Below are 17,769 nucleotides of genomic sequence, written 5' to 3' on the forward strand. Positions count from 1 at the left end.
ATGAAAATGCAAAACTGGGCATCCTTGTCTTATTCTTGCTGTTAGAGGGAAAGATTTTATCTTTTTACCATTGAGAATGATGTTAGCTGTAAGCTTGTCATATATGGCCTTTATTATGTGGAGGTACATTCCTTCTATACTCTTTGTTGAGAGTTTTAACTATAAATGGATGTTGAATTTTGGCAAATACCTTTCTTATATCTATTGAGATGACTATATGATTTTTATCCTTCATTTTTGGAGTATCACATTGATTGATTTGACTCCTTACATTTTTCATGTAAGGGAAATATTTTAGAAAAGATTAAAATGTCTACTTATTACAAAGGAATTTTTATTGAATGGATTATATGTTTGTTTGTTTAATTACACTAGTAATTACAGGTACCTAATGTATTTTAGTTTACCCCAGTCATCCTTTGGATAATTAGAAATTCCATTTTTGTTTACTAATGAGAAATTTGCTATTTGCATTGAATATTGAATTATAGAAGATGTTTAATGTTTTTCCTTTTTTTCCATATAATTCAGGGGTTATTGGTATTTGTATTTAAAGTATTACTATTATTGCTTCAGATAAAGAGTCTACCAGATACCAAATTTTGGAGTGGATTGAAGAATCTAAAACTTCTCTATCTACATGACAATGGTTTTGCAAAGTTAAAGAACGTATGTATGTTATCTGCCTGTCCGAGCCTCATTGCCCTCACTATGTTTGATTGTCCAGTAAGCCTTAAAAAAGGATATAGACATGTTCTTGTCAACAGTATATGGACTCTCAAAGCATTGGATCATCATGTGATTTCTGATGAAGAAATAATTCAAAACTGGCATCTTCCTGAAAGATTCAAGACATGTAACCACCGACTTCTCTTTAATTTCTACTCTGCTTTGAAAAAGGTAGTTGGCTTCATTTGAGTTTCATTTTAAATAAATGAAGTAAAACCTTAACTTATAATTTCTATTACCTAAGTTATATAAATCAGTATTTTTATCACTTACATGAAATATCAGAATAGTGATAGTGAATATATTATCATACTAATGTTTTAACAAATATAAAAGCTTATGTGCCTACTGCTAAAAATTACTGATCATGTGATTATCAAATTGTGGAGAAACAAGTACTTAACATTTTGAGGGATCTCCATTATGTTTAATAGCTTTAAGAATGTATAGCTTATATGCTATAAAATTTACCCATTTTACATGTATGAGTCCATAATTTTGGTAAATTTGCATTTATATATAACTGTATAACTGTCTTCACAATCCAGTGTTAGAAATTTCCACCACTCCCCAAATTCTCCTCCTTCCCATTTGCAATTAACCCCCACTGTTACCTTGGTCTTAGGTAATCATTTGTCTGTTTCTGTCTCTGTATATTTGTTTCTCTAAACATTTTATTTATTTTTAATTCAAAAAACATTTATTAAACATCTTTCTACAGCATGCTAGACAGTATAAGGAAATACATATACAAAGATGAATGTAGAATAAAATATTTCCTTACTGGGAACTGATAGACCACATGGGATGAAAAATAATCACTAAGAAAATATAATAGGGCCCAATTATTGGGCCTGTTATTGAGGATCCCAGAAAATTTTTGTTTATACAGATTATATACATAGATATTAATGTATTAAAAATTAAGAGAATTTTTAAATATATACTTAAGTCATTTGAAATAACAAACCCATTTTATATCAACATAAACACATTTTATGAAAAAATACTTTCCAAAATAAAAATAATTAAAAGAATGACATTATTTTACATTTTTGTACATCTCTTCAATATCTGTCTTAATAAAACATATTTTCTCATATCTACTTCTGCATTCAAACTATTGTGATATGTTGTTTTGACTGAAGTAAAGAAAGAAAATATGGCCTCATACAGATACGTAATTAGAAAAAGAAGGCCCTCATGGGTTTTTGAAGGGTCTTGGGGCCTCCCAAGGATTCTAGAATCACATTCTGAGATTTACTGAATTATAAGAAAAAAACATTCTATCAAATTATGTTAGTTATAATTCTAAAATGAAAGTAGTTTGATTGAGCATCCCCTGTCTGTATTAAAATACTAAATGAGAATTAATCTAACAACTTAATTCTTATACTCAGTAACCTAAATGCCAAAGGATTCTATATCTAGAATCCACAGGATTTTCTTTTCTTTTTCTTTTAAGTAAAAGATCATCATATAGTACAGTTGTTTTTAAACATGGCTGCTCATTAGAAACACATCTGGAGCTTTTGAGAAAAATATCAATACCTGGGCATTTGTATTTTTCAAAAAATTCCATGATAATTCTGATATGCATCTGGATTTTAAAAAATGATTACAGGATTTGTATTAAATAATAGAGTTAGTGATATAGAATTCTATTATTTTCTGTTTATCAATCATGATACAATGATATTAAGCAAATAATAGTTATATAATAACAATAATAAATTACATTTATCAGTTTTCTTAATCAGTTCAGTTCAGTTGCTCAGTCGTGTCCGACTCTTGGCGACCCCATGAATCGCAGCACGCCAGGCCTCCCTGTCCATCACCATCTCCTGGAGTTCACTCAGACTCACGTCCATCGAGTCCGTGATGCCATCCAGCCATCTCATCCTCGGTTATCCCCTTCTCCTCCTGCCCCCAATCGTTCCCAGCATCAGAGTCTTTTCCAATGAGTCAACTCTTCACATGAGGTGGCCAAAGTACTGGAGCTTCAGCTTTAACATCATTCCTTCCAAAGAAATCCCAGGGCTGATCTCCTTCAGAATGGACTGGTTGGATCTCCTTGCAGTCCAAGGGACTCTCAAGAGTCTTCTCCAACACCACAGTTCAAAAGCATGAATTCTTCGGTGCTTAGCCTTCTTCACAGTCCACAGTCCACAGTCAAGCCATAATGGAAACATGATTAACCTAACAATATAAAATAATAGCATACAATTTGGGGGGGTCTATCGGAGTGATTAGTAAGTGGAAATGCATATGTACACATGTTTTCATCTGCCTAGCCAGTCTATGTCTTTGGGTTGATGCATTTAATCCACTTACATTTAAAGGTGGTTATCAATATATATGATCCTATTACCATTTTCTAAATTGTTTTGGGTTTATTTTTTGTAAGTCTTTTCCTTATCTTGTGTTTCTTGTTTAGAGAAGTTCTTTTAGCCATTGTTGTAAAGCTGGTTTGGTGCTGAATCTCTTAACTTTTGCCTGTTTGGAAAGCTTTTGATTTCTCCATCAAATCTGAGCAAGAGTCTTGCTGGGTAGCATATTCTTAGTTGTAGGTTCTTTCTTTTCATCACTTTAAATATCCTGACCTTCTCCTCTGATTTGTAGAGTTTCTGTTGATAAATCAACTGAAAACATTATGGAAGTTCCTTGTATGTTACTTGTCATTTTTCCCTTGTTTCTTTTGACATTTTGTCTTTATCTTCAATTTTCATAATTTTGATTACTATGTCTCAGTGTGTTCCTCCTTGGGTTTATCCTGCGTGGGACTCTCTGCACTTCCTGGACTTGGTTGACTATTTCCTTTCCCATTTTTTAGGGAAGTTTTCAGCTATACTTCTTCAAATATTTTCTCAAGTCCTATCTCTCTTCTCTTTCTGGGACCCCTATAATGTGAATGTTGGTACATTTAATGTTGTCCCAGAGGTTGCTGAAGAATTGATGCTTTCAAACTGTGGTGCTGAAGAAGACTCTTGAGAGTCCCTTGGATCACAAGGAGATCAAACCAGTCAATCCTAAAGGAAATCAACCCTGAATACTCATTGGAAGGACTGATGCTGAAGTTCCAATACTTTGGCCACTTGATGCAAAGAGCCAGCTCTTTGGAAAAGACCTTGATTCTGGGAAAGATTGAGGACAGGAGGAGAAGGGGATGACAGAGGATGAGAGGTTGGATGGCATCGCTGACTCAATGGACATGACATTGAGCAAACTCTGGGAGATATGGAGGACAGGGAAGCTGGTGTGCTGTAGTCCATGGAGTTGCAGAGTCAGACACAGCTGAGTGACAGAACAATAAATCAATTACAAGGGAAAACAGGAAAATTCACAATTATGTAGAGATTTAAAAACTTAAAACAACCAATGTATTGAAAAAAAAAATCTTAAACGAAAATAGAATGACAACTAATAGGATATAGTAAAAGCTGTTTAGAGGTCATTTTATAGTGATAGATGCCTACATTAAAAAAAGAACTCAAATGAACAATATAACTTTTACCCCAAGGAACTAGAAGAAAAGAACAAATTAAACCAAATTTTGTGGGAAGAAGGAAATAAAGACCAGAAATAAATGGAATAGACATTAAAAAGACTGCAGAAAAGATAAATGAAACCAAGAGATTTATTTTTTGAAAAGATAAACAAAATAGACAAACTCTTTGTTATACTTGAGAGAGAGGATTCAAGGAAGTAAGGTTAGGAAGAAAGAGGAGACATCACAGTTGATAACATACAAATACAGAAGGTTATGAGAGACTGCTATAAGCAATTGTATGCCAACAGACAACCTAGAAATGGATACATTCCTAGAAACATACAACTTACTAAGGCTAAATCATGAAGAAAAAAAAAAATTAAGGCACTAATTAGCAGGGAGATTGAATCAGTAATCAAAAGTCTCCTAACATAGAAAAGTTTAGAACCAGATGGCTTCACTGGTAAATTCTATCAAACATTTAAGGAAAAACTAATAACCAATTTTTCTCATACTTTTCAAAAGAAATAGAATCTGAAGGAACACTTAACTGAAACCAAAACTATATGAGGACACTAGAAGAAAAATACAGATCAATATCCATGATGAATATGGATACAAAACCCTCAACAAAATGTTAGCAAACTGAGTTCACTAATATATTGAAAAGATCATACATCATGATGAGGTGGGATTTATCCCTGGGATAAAAATATCCCTAGTGAACATAAACACAAAAATCTTTAACAAAACCTTAGCAAGTGTAATTTAGCATATGTAAGAAGAATTATATACCATGAGGAAGTAGAACTTGTTTCAGGGATTCACAGCTGATTCAATATTTGAAAATGAATTAATGTAATCTCCCATATCAGAAGACTCAAGAATGTTTTCTTCCTAAGACTGGAAACAAAACAGATGACTGTTCTTATTCCTCTTGTCAACATGTTGCTGGTAAGTCTAGGTGGTGCAAAAAAGTGAGAAAAGGAAATAAAAAACATACCGATGAGAAAAGAAGAAATAAACTATTTGCAGATGAAATGATCACCTATGTGGAATATGCCACAGAATCTACCAAAAACTTTCTTAAAACTAAAAGTGAGCTTAGCAGGGCTGCAGGGTACTAGGTAAACAAAAATCAATCCTATTTCTGTGTAGTAACAGTGAGTACATGGTCACCAAAATTAAATACATATTGTCATTTATAATCACTCAAAAATGAAATACTTAGATGTAAATCTAACAAAATATGAATAGAACTTGATGGAGAAAATATAGCTTTTTCAATAAATCTTACTTGGAACAGTTGGACATACATACACAGAGACACACACACATAAGAAATGAACTTCCTTAAGTTTTGCAACTCAAAAAAATTAACTCAAGTTGGTTCTTGGAGTTAAATGTAAAACTGAAAACTAAAAAGCAAAACTTTTAGAAAAAATAAAATTGAAGGAAATCTTTAGGATCTAGGCTGAGGCAAAGACAGATCTGATACTGATACTAAAAGCACAGTCTTTAAAAGAAAAAATAGTAAAGTGAACTTCATCAATTTTTAAGAATACTCTGTTAAAGACCCTATGAAGTGAATGAAAAGATAAGCTCAGAGTCAGGGAAAGTATTTGGAAGTGAAATTTTTTAAATGACGATAGGAGTGGTCCTAAGATGGCAGAGGAAAAGGACAGAGAGACCACTTTCTCCCCCACAAATTTATTGAAAGAACATTTGAACAATGAGCAAATTCCACAAAACAACTTCTGAATGCTGGCAGGGGACATCATGCACCCAGAAAAGCAGCCCATTGTCTTCGAAAGGAGATGGAGAAGTCTTGAGACTACTGTAAGACTAAGACTGAAATCCAGGGGCAGGAGGCTTAAGTTCAAAACCTGAGAACACCAGAGAACTCCTGACTCCAGGGAACATTAATCAATAAAAGCTCATCCAAAAGCCTCCATACCTACACTGAAACCAAGCACCACCCAAGAGTCAACAAGTTCCAGAGCAAGATGTACCATGCAAATTCTCCAGCAACACAGGAACATAGCCCTGAGCTTCAATATACAGGCTGCCCAAAGTTACACCAAACCGATTGACATCTCAAAACTCACTTCATTGTACTCCAGAGAGAAGATATTCAGCTCCACCCACCAGAGCACCGACACAAGCTTCCTTAACCAGGAAACCTTGACAAGCCATCTGACCAACCCCACCCACAGTGAGGAACCTCCACAATAAAGAGAAACCAAAACTGTCAGAATATGGAAAGGCCACCCCAAACACAGCAATCTAAACAAGATGAAAAGGCAGAGAATTACTCAGCAGGTAAAGGAACACTATAAATGCCCACCAAACCAAACAAAAGAGGAAGAGATAGGGAATCTACCTGAAAAATAATTCAGAACAATGATAGTGAAAATGATCCAAAATCTTGAAAACAAAATGGAGTTACAGATAAATAGCCTGGAGACAAGGATTGAGAAGATGCAAGAAATGTTTAACAAGGACCTAGAAGGAATAAAAAAGTCAATATATAATGAATAATGCAATAAATGAGATCAAAGACACTCTGGAGGGAACCAACAGTAGAATAATGGAGGCAGAAGAAAGGATAAATGAGGTAGAAGTTAGAATGGTAGAAATAAATGAAGCAGAGAGGAAAAAAAGAAGAAAAGAAATGAGGACAACCTCAGGGACCTCTGGGACAATGTTAAATGCCCCAAAATTCGAATCATAGGAGTCCCAGAAGAAGAAGACAGAAAGACCATGAGAAAATCCTTGAGGAGATAATAGTTGAAAACTTCCCTAAAATGGGGAAGGAAATAGTCACCCAAGTCCAAGAAACCCAGAGAGTCCCAAACAAGATAAACCCAAAGCAAAACACCCCAAGACACACAGTAATCAAATTAACAAAGATCAAACACAAAGAACAAATATTAAAAGCAGCAAGGGAAAAACAACAAAACACATAAGGGTATTCCCATAAGGATAACAGCTGATCTTTCAATAGAAACTCTGCAGGCCAGGAGGAAATGGCAGGACATACTTAAAGTGATGAAAGAGAAAAACCTACAGCCCAGATTACTGTACCCAGCAAGGATCTCATTCAAATATGAAGGAAAAATCAAAAGTTTTACAGACAAGCAAAAGCTGAGAGAATTTAGCACCACCAAACCAGCACTCCAACAAATGCTAAAGGATCTTCTCTAGACAGGAAACACAGAAAGGGTGTATAAACTCAAACCCAAAACAACAAAGTAAATGGCAACGGGATTATACTTATCAATAATTACCTTAAATGTAAATGGGTTGAATGCCCCAACCAAAAGACAAAGACTGGCTGAATGGATACAAAAATAAGACCCCTATATATGTTGTTTATAAGAGACCCACCTCAAAACAAGGGACACATACAGACTGAAAGTGAAGGGCTGGAAAAAATTACTCCATGCAAATAAGAGAGCAAAAGAAAGCAGGAGTAGCAATACTCATATGAGATAAAATAGACTTTAAAATAAAGGCTGTGAAAAGAGATAAAGAAGGCCACTACATAATGATCAAAGGATCAATCCAAGAAGAAGATATAACAATTATAAATATATATGCACCCAACAGAGGAGCACCACAATATGTAAGGCAAATGCTAACAAGTATGAAAGGGGAAATTAACAATAACACAATAATAGTGGGAGACTTAATACCCTACTCACAACTATGGAAATATTAACTAACAGAAAATTAACAAGGAAACACAAACTTTAAATGATACAATAGACCAGTTAGACCTTATTGATATCTATAAGACATTTTACCCGAAAACAATGAATTTCACCTTTTACTCAAGCACACACGGAAACTTCTCCAGGATAGGTCACATCCTCGGTGTAAATCTAGCCTTGGTAAATTCAAAAAAATATGAAATCATTCCAAGCATCTTTTCTGACCACAATGCAGTAAGATTAGATATCAATTACATGAGGAAAACAATTAAAAATTCCAACATATGGAGGCTGAATGACATGCTGCTGAATAACCAACAAATCACAGAAGAAATCAATAAAGATAAAAATATGCATAGAAACAAATGAAAATGAAAACACAACAACCCAAAACCTATGGGACACTGTAAGCAGTGCTAAGGGGAAGGTTCATAGCACTACAGGCTTACCTCAAGAAATGAGAAAAAAGTCAGCTAAATAATATATCTCTACAACGAAAGTAACTAGAAAAGAAAGAAATGAACCTCAGGGTTAGTAGAAGTAAAGAAATCTTAAAAATTCAGTTCAGCTCAGTTCGTTCACTTAGTCATATCCAACTCTTTGTGACCCCATGAACCACAGCACGCCAGGCCCCCCGTCCATCACCAACTACCAGAGTTCACCCAAACCCATGTTCATTGAGTCGGTGATGCATCCAACCATCTCATCCTCTGTCGTCCCCTTCTCCTCCTGCCCTCAATCTTTCCCAGCATCGGAGTCTTTTCAAATGAGTCAGCTCTTGTCATCAGTGGCCAAAGTATTGGAGTTTCAGCTACAGCATCAGTCCTTTCAATGAATATTCAGCACTGATTTCCTTTACAAGGGACTGGTTGGATCTCTTCACAGTCCAAGGGACTCTCAAGAGTCTTCTCCAACACCACAGTTCAAAAACATCAATTCTTTGGCACTCAGCTTTCTTTATAGTCCAACTCTCACATCCATACATGACCACTGGAAAAACCATGGCCTTTATTAAACGGACCTTTGTTGACAGAGTATTGTCTCTGCTTTTTAATATGCTAAGTTGGTCATAACTTTCCTTCCAAGGAGTAAGCTAAATGCAAAAGAAACAAAAGAGACCATAGCAAAAATCAACAAAGCTAAAAGCTGGTTCTTTGAGAAGATAAATAAAATTGACAAACCACTAACCAGACTCATCAAGAAACAAAGGGAGAAAAATCAAATCAATAAAATTAGAAATGAAAATGGAGAGATGGCAACACAGAAATATAAAGGATCATAAGAGACTACTATCAGCAACTATAAACCAATAAAATGGACAACTTGGAAGAAATGAACAAATTCTTAGAAAAGTATAACTTTCCAAACCTGAGCCAAGAAGAAATAGAAAATCATAACAGACCCATCACAAGCATGGAAATTGAAACTGTAAGCAGAAATCTTCCAGCAAACAAAAGCCCAGGACCAGACGGCTTCACAGCTGAATTCTACCAAAAATTTAGAGGAGCTAACACATATCCTACTCAGACTCTGCCAGAAAATTGCAGAGGAAGGTAAATTTCCACACTCATTCTATGAGGCCACCATCACCCTAATGCCAAAACCTGACAAAGATGCCATTAAAAAAAAAAAAAAAAACTACAGGCCAATATCACTGATGAACATAGATGCAAAAATCCTTGACAGAATTCTAGCAAACAGAATCTAACACCATATTAAAAAGACCATACATCATGATCAATTGGGCTTTATCCCAGGGATGCAAGGATTCTTCAAAATCTTCAAATCAATCAATGTAATACACCACATTGACAAATTGATAGATAAAAGCCATATGATTATCTCAATTATCATATGCAGAGAAAGCCTTTGACAAAATTCATCATCCATTTATGATAAAAACTCTGAAGAAAGCAGGAATAGAAGGAACATACGTCAACATAATAAAAGCTATATATTACAAACCCACAGCAGACATTATCCTCAATGGTGAAAAATTGAAAGCATTTCCCCTAAAGTCAGGAACAGGACAATGGTGCCCACTCTCACCACTACTATTCAATGTAGTTTTGGAAGTTTTGGCCACAGCAATCAGAGCAGAAAAAGAAATAAAAGGAATCCAGATTGGAAAAGAAGTAAAACTCTCACTGTTTGCAGATGATATGATCCTCTACATAGAAACCCAAAAGACTCCACCAGAAAATTACTAGAGCTAATCAATGAATATAGGAAAGTTGCAGGATACAAAATCAGCACAGAGAAATCCCTTGCATTCCTATACACTAATAATGAGAAAATAGAGAAATTAAGGAAACAATTCCAGTCACCATTGCAATGAAAAGAATAAATAACTTAGGAATATATCTACCTAAAGAAACAAAAGACCTATATATAGAAAACTATAAAACACTGGTGAAAGAAATCAAAGAGGACACAAATAGATGGAGAAATATATCATGTTCATGGATAGGAAGAATCAGTACAGTGAAAGTGAGTATACTACCCAATGCAATCTATAGATTCAATGAAATCCCTATCAAGCTACCAATGGTATTTTTCACAGAGCTAGAACAAATAATTTCACAATTTGTATGAAAATACAAAAAACCTCAAATAGCCAAAACAATCTTGAGAAAGAAAACTGGAACTGAAATAATCAACCTGCCTGACTTCAGGCTATACTACAAAGCTACAGTCATCAAGACAGTATGGTACTGGCACAAAGACAGAAATATAGATCAATGGAACAAAATAGAAAGACCAGAGATAAATCCAAGCACCTGTGCACACCTTATCTTTGACAAAGGAGGCAAGAATATACAATGGAGAAAAGACAATCTCTTTAACAAGTGGTGCTGGGAAAACTGGTCATCTACTTGTAAAAGAATGAAACTAGAACCATTTCTAACACCATACATAAAATAAATTCAAAATGGATTAAACATCTAAACGTAAGACCAGAAACTATAAAACTCCTAGAGGAGAACAGGCAAAACACTCTCCAACATAAATCGCAGCAGAATCCTCTATGACCCACCTCCCAGAGTAACGGAAATAAAAGCAAAAATAAACAAATGGGACCTAATTAAACTTAAAAGTTTGTGCACAAGGAAGGAAACTATAAGCAAGGTGAAAAGAAAGCCTTCATAATGGGAGAAGATAATAGCAAATGTAGCAACTGACAAAGAATTAATCTCAAAAATATACAAGCAACTCCTGCAGCTCAATTCCAGAAAAATAAACAACCCAATCAAAAAATGGACCAAAGAACTAAACAGACATTTCTCCAAAGAAGACATACAGATGGCTAACAAACACATGAAAAAATGCTCAACATCACTCATTATCAGAGAAATGCAAATCAAAACCACAACGAGGTACCATTTCCCTCCAGTCAGAATGGCTGCAATCCAAAAGTCTACAAGCAATAAATGCTGGAGAGGGTATGGAAAAAAAGGGAACCCTCCTACACTGTTGGTGGGAATGCAAACTAGTACAGCACTATGGAGAACAGTGTGGAGATTCCTTAAAAAACTGGAAATAGAACTGCCATATGACCCAGGAATCCTACTACTGGGCATAAACACCAAGCAAACCAGAATTGAAAGAGACGTGTACCCCAGTGTTCATCACAGCACTGTTTATAATAGCCAGGACATGGAAGCAACCTAGATGTCCATCAGCAGATGAATGGATTAGAAAGCTGTGGTACATATACACAATGGAGTATTAGCCATTACAAAGAATACATTTGAATCAGTTCTAATGAGGTGGATGAAACTGGAGCTTATTATAGAGAGTGAAGTAAGCCAGAAAGAAAAACATCAGTACAGTATACTAGTTCAGTTCAGTTCCGTTCAGTCACTCAGTTGTGTCCGACTGTTTGCAACCCCATGAATCGCAGCACGCCAGGCCTCCCTGTCCATCACCATCTCCTGGAGTTCAATCAGACTCACGTCCATCGTGTCAGTGATGCCATCCAGCCATCTCATCCTCTGTCATCCCCTTTTCCTCCTACCCCCAATCCCTCCCAGCATCAGACTCTTTTCCAGTGAGTCAACTCTTTGCATGAGGTGGCCAAAGTACTGGAGTTTCAGCTTCAGCATCAATCCCTCCAAAGAAATCCCAGAGCTGATCTCCTTCAGAATGGACTGGTTGGCTCTCCTTGCAGTCCAGGGGACTCTCAAGAGTCTTCTCCAACACCACAGTTCAAAAGCATCAATTCTTCGGCACTCAGCTTTCTTCACAGTCCAACTCTCACATCCATACATGACCACTGGAAAAACCATAGCCTTGATTAGACGGACCTTTGTTGGCAAAGTAATATCTTTGCTTTTCAATATGCTATCTAGGTTGTCATATATATATATGGAACTTAGATAGTTAGTAACTTTAACCCTATATGCGAGACAGCAAAAGAGCCACAAATGTATAGAACAGTCTTTTGGACTCTGTGGGAGAAGGGGAGGGTGGGATTGTTTGGGAGAATGACATTTAAACATGTATATTATCATATGTGAAATTTATCACCAGTCCAGATTCAATGCATGGGATAGGGTGCTTGGGGCTGGTGTACTGGGATGACCCAGAGGATGGGGAGGGAGGTTAGAAGGGGGTCAGGAAGGGGGGAAAAATGATAATAGGTACTTCCAGTGGTGGAAATTTGTGTAAAGTGTTTTTGTTCTTGTACGTTCATCTGTCCTAAAAATTTAGTGTTTTATTATTATGCTTCTAAATTTTTTTTGGTTATTTAATGTTATTTAATTCAGGTGAAATTTTTTAATTGGTGAATTGTCTAAAGTTTGTTACCAAAGTGTTTACCAGTGATCCTAAGAAATGTTGATTTAAAATAATATAAAATCTTTTTCGCCTTTGTGGGGAGTTTCAGAGATACTCACCATTTCATGTGAATGTTAAAGTGAATATATTACAGATGGAATAAAAAGGTGAATACTGTATGTTTTTATTCTATGTGAAATACATACTTCTGGGAGTAGCATAATTTACATATTTCAGTTATGCTCAGACGAATGTGTCAAATCAGTAAATTCTGATGGAGTAAATTACAAATAGAATTTTAAAAGAGTATAGGGAATAGATAAATATGAAAGAAATAAAAATGGGGAAAAGGAAGAAAATATAAGTACAGGTGTATTTAGAATATCAGATTAATTGGGAATCTTTGTGTAATTATATACAATCTGAAAAGAATTTAGTTTGAAAATTTGTTTTTTAAGCTACGCTGCATGTTAGAACACAGAGCACTATCTTCCATACGAGTCATGTTCACAAAATTCTTCCCTTTCTTGGAAATGCCTTGTTATGCTTTATGAAAGGATTTGCAGTAACCATTTTTTCATTCCAAGATTACAATGGCAAGTGGGAGAGTACAGATATTTCATTATTTTATCATCTGTTTTTTTGATTCTTGATAATATTTTCTGTAAATGTGTGTTATCCTTTGGCAAGCTTTTTACTATAATTCTTTAATTCATTTTATTCATTTGAAAATATTAGTTTACAGTTAATTTCTTAATTTTGTTATGTTTGAATAAATTGCTTAGTAAATTCCTGTACTAATTTGTTAAATATCAAATAGGATAAAGTATACAGAAGTCCTTAAGCTGTTGACAGATGACTTTATTTGGATGCTTGAAATGTTTTAGCACTGTTCTGTGTGCTTTACAAATATTTTCTCACAAAACCCCAATGACGTTTTCTCTATTTTACAGATGATTAATAGGGGACAGATGGGTTACTTACCCTAGATTGCATAGTTAGCAAGTGGTAGAAATGGAATTTAAACCTAGGCAGTTTTTCTTTAGAGTCATCACTCATGTAGTATAGGAAATATGCATTAGTTTCCCTTAGAAAATACATCCATTTGTCCTCAGCTATCAAATGGTTTATGGCATTTGTACAAGTTTGCAGTGATGTCTTTTTTTTTTTTTTTTTTTTTTTAAATTTGGAGTGTAGTTGCTTTATAATGTTGTGGTAGTTTCTGCTGTACCTCAAAGTGAATCAACCACACATATACATATGTACCCTCTTCCTTGGATTTTCTTCCCATTTAGGTCACCACAGAGCATTGAGTAAAATTCCCTCTAGTATACAGTAGGTGATATCTTTATTGGCATTTTACATCATAATTGTTTTAGGACATCATAAATCTTGACTATTGTCTAGAGGTTACTTGTTTTTTGGCAAAGACTCCTATCCTACCCACAGCTGATGATTTTCTTTACTGCTTAAAAGAGAGGGATTATCCATACCTTGGAAGTAAGCAAGACTCTGCTGTAAACTGCAGTGTGAGCTTGATGGTTCTCTGCTGGTGAGAACTGCAGAGTCTGACCAGGACCACTTAAACCTAGCCATCTAAATTCTTTCCTGTATTATTAGTCCTCACTTTCAAACTAGAGGAGGAAAAACAATTTTCCCTCTACCCTTCTGAGCTCTTGGCTGAGACCCTGTAGTATAAGACTGGTTAACAAGAGAAAAACAAACAGAAGCTTATTAACATTTATATTTCATGAGTACTGAGAAGATGCTAAGGGAGAACTGAGTATCTCCTTGAGATGGGAATTCATTCTTTTTTTTGGGGGGGGGGGAATTCATTCTTAATACCATCTAAATAGGGGGAAAGCAAGGGAGGGTATAGGCCTTTTATGAGACAGTAAATTATTTTTAAGAAAGACAAATGGATCTCTAGAAGAATAGATGGGAATTTGTGACAAAATTCATTTGGTTGTGATGTCTTCTAATTTTCTCCCCTTCTAATCACCTGATCTCCTTTCTTGTGATAAGACTCCTTTCCTGGTTGATAAAATATGACAATTGAATGCCTTTGGGGGAATCTGTCTTTACATAGATAAAGGAAGTTCAGAGAGTGCCTCTCTCTGCATTTGCTGTTTTTCAAATGCCTCTGACTCAATAATCAGTATACGGAGCATATTTGAGGTGGCATACTTTGTTACTCTAAATACACATGCACATACACACATACCATGAGCTCAAATGCAATGAACAAAAAGCTCAGTGAAGATTGGAGGAAATCATATCTTTACTAGAAACCAGTAAAGGATAAGAATTAAGTAATTGATTGTATCACAGAGGTACTTTTATACATAATGAAGAATTTCTGATATAATGAAGATATGATTGAATTAAAGGCAGGGAATGGGTCAGCCTGACTTTGAGCTATTCTTCCTGACATGTAAAACAAAATGACAGGAATTAGAGGAGATTCTGCAAATCTCCCTATTTGTCACAGTTGATAGTAGACTAACAGATGGGATCTCTTGCTAGAAATCAGAGGATACATGTCATGGAGAGGCCCTCATACAGGCAGGGTTATAATAGCAAACTATTATAGTTTGTGGAAGGACTCATCTGTGATAGGGCAGACAGGAGTTTCAGAAAGGAGCTTAGGCTCAGCCACATAACTGAAGTAGTTGACAAGCTATTAAAAAACCTCAGTATGAGAAAGCTAACCTTTGACAGCATGGCTTCACCAAATTGAGAAAAAATAACTGAAAATGATGAGAAAAAAAATGTAAAACATCGAGGTGAGCTCTAGAATACCGACTACAAATGAATAGGAATTAGAGTAGAGAAAATAAGGAAAATTAAGGAGAAGCACTAATCAAAGAGATGGGAATACCAGACCACCTTACCTATCTCATGAGAAACCTGTATGTGGGTCAACAAGAACTGGACATGGAACAACTGACTGGTTCAAAATTGGGAAAGGAGTGCCACAAGGCTATATATTGTCACTCTGCTTATTTAACTTGTGTGCAGAATGCATCATGTGAATTGCCAAGCTGGATAAATCACAAGCTGGAATCAAGATCACCGGGAGAAATACTAACAACTTTAGATATACAGATGACAAGCACTCTAATGGCAGAAAGTGCAGAGGAACTAAAGGACCTGGTGATGAATGTGAAAGAGAAGAGTGAAAAAACTGGCTTGAAACTCAACACTCAAAAAACTAAGATTATGGCAACCGGTCCCATCACTTCATGGCAAATAGATGGGGAAAAAGTGGAAGCAGTGAAAGATTTTATTTTCTTGGGCTCCAAAATCACTGCAAATGGTGACTGTAGCCATGAATTTAAAACATGCTTGCTCCTTGGAAGGAGAGATATAACAAACCTAGACAGTGTTATTTAAAAAAACAGAGACATTCATTTGCTGACAAAGATCCATATAATCAAATCTATGGTTTTTCCTGTAGTCGCGTATGGATGTGGGATTTGTACTGTAAATTTAGGCTGAGTGGCAAAGAATATTGATATGTGGTGCTGGAGAAGACTCTTGAGAGTCCCTTGAACTTCAAGAAGATCAAATCATTCAATCCTAAAGAAAATCCACCTTGAATATTCATTGGAAGGATTGGTGCTGGAGCTGAAGTTCCAAAATTTTGGCCACCTGATGTGAAGAGCTGATTCATTAGAAAAGACCCTGATGCTAGGAAAGATAGAAGGAAGAAAAGAAGCGGGTGGCAGAAGATAAAACTGTTAGATATCATCACAGGCTCAATAAACATGAATTTGAACAAACTCCAGGAGATAATGGAGTACTGGGGAGCCTAATATGCTGCAGTCCATGGAGTTGCAGAGTTGTACATGATTTAGCAACTGAACAACAACAGCAGCAGTAATCCAAGAAATAATGAGAAAAAAATATAGTTCTGAATATGGGAAAAAATCTGTGAAAGATCTACATATGTTTTCTTTAAAGTTTTGCACTTCATACCTATTGTCATGGAAAAACAGCAAAATCAAAAATATGTATACTTCAGATGAGTTTTTTTGAAAATAAGAAGTAAAGTAGGTAGAGATGTTGGCAATTGTGGAATGTTGAGATAGAGTAAAAAGCATGGCAAAGGCACAGAGGTGACGCTAAACGCAGTTAAGTGACAACAAGTGATTTAGTGTTCTTGGGGTTTAGAAGACATGCTTGAGCATGACAAAGGATGCTGGAATCAAAAATAGGATTAATAGAGCAAAGGGAGTAATACTAAGAATATAGCACAGTATGTTGTAAGATTTGGGGGAAATATTTAAGTATTTTAGATGACCTGATTTTCATTTTAGAAAAAGTCTTATATTCTGTAATTTTGGAGTGGAGGGAAATTGAACATAGGGAAATTAGAGGAAAGTCTATAGGTCGGACCCTAGTTTATAAGAGCTGATTTAATAAATTGTTAGTACATATAGATTATAGGGAACAGATTGAAGAGATGTTTTTGATAGAATTAAGTGATTTAGTAGATGGAAAGGAGGAGAGAGGAAGAAGAATGTGAGTTTATTTGGTTGACAAGGTGGAAAATAATTTTAATGACTCTTATCTGTAATGTGGTATGAAGTATAGATTGTGGGTGTTTTCAGATGGGAAGGATTATTTCAGTTTTTGACATGTAAGTATACAAATGGAACTAGAAGTTCCATTGGAATTAGATAATTCTTGCTAGGAGATATATAGGATAATCAACATATGTGAAATAGTAACATATAGTAAAGAAGGTGCTTATTCAAAGAAACAGCACAGAGAAGTGAAAAAAGAAGCAAACCTAAAATTATACTCTATTTAAATAGTTATAGAAAAAGAGCAAACAGGAAAACAGACTGAAAAATAAAAATCCAAAAGGTAGAAAAATTAGTATGTTACTACAGCCAATTAAGAGTTAAGTTATAAAAACAGATTGACATTGCCACAGCAAGCTTGGAGACCAGTATGAAGGTGTACAGGTGTCTGTTACTTAGTGATTTACTAGTCAACTGATATTTGAATGCCAGTTACAAACTAGATAGCTTACTTACTCATAGA

The 17,769-nt window shown here is 35.3% G+C and overlaps 1 protein-coding gene across 2 annotated transcripts in view; it reads left to right on the top strand.

Moving 5' to 3' along the window:
* The window catches only part of LRRIQ3 (leucine rich repeats and IQ motif containing 3), a 193,771-nt gene that overhangs the window by 23,750 nt on the left and 152,252 nt on the right, over positions 1-17,769 (top strand). The window contains exon 4 of one of the 2 annotated variants that reach the window (XR_005719537.1): positions 577-951. Coding sequence is in view for 1 of the 2 variants with exons in the window: in XM_040232559.1 (XP_040088493.1) it covers positions 577-900 (324 nt within the window). In the remaining variant the exon portion in view is untranslated. Of the gene's footprint in view, positions 1-576; positions 952-17,769 lie in introns of those variants that run through there. The other variant, XM_040232559.1, reaches the window with a different exon arrangement.

The sequence above is a fragment of the Oryx dammah genome, unplaced genomic scaffold (genome assembly GCF_014754425.2).
Source record: "Oryx dammah isolate SB20612 unplaced genomic scaffold, SCBI_Odam_1.1 HiC_scaffold_28, whole genome shotgun sequence".
Taxonomy (NCBI): domain Eukaryota; kingdom Metazoa; phylum Chordata; class Mammalia; order Artiodactyla; family Bovidae; genus Oryx; species Oryx dammah.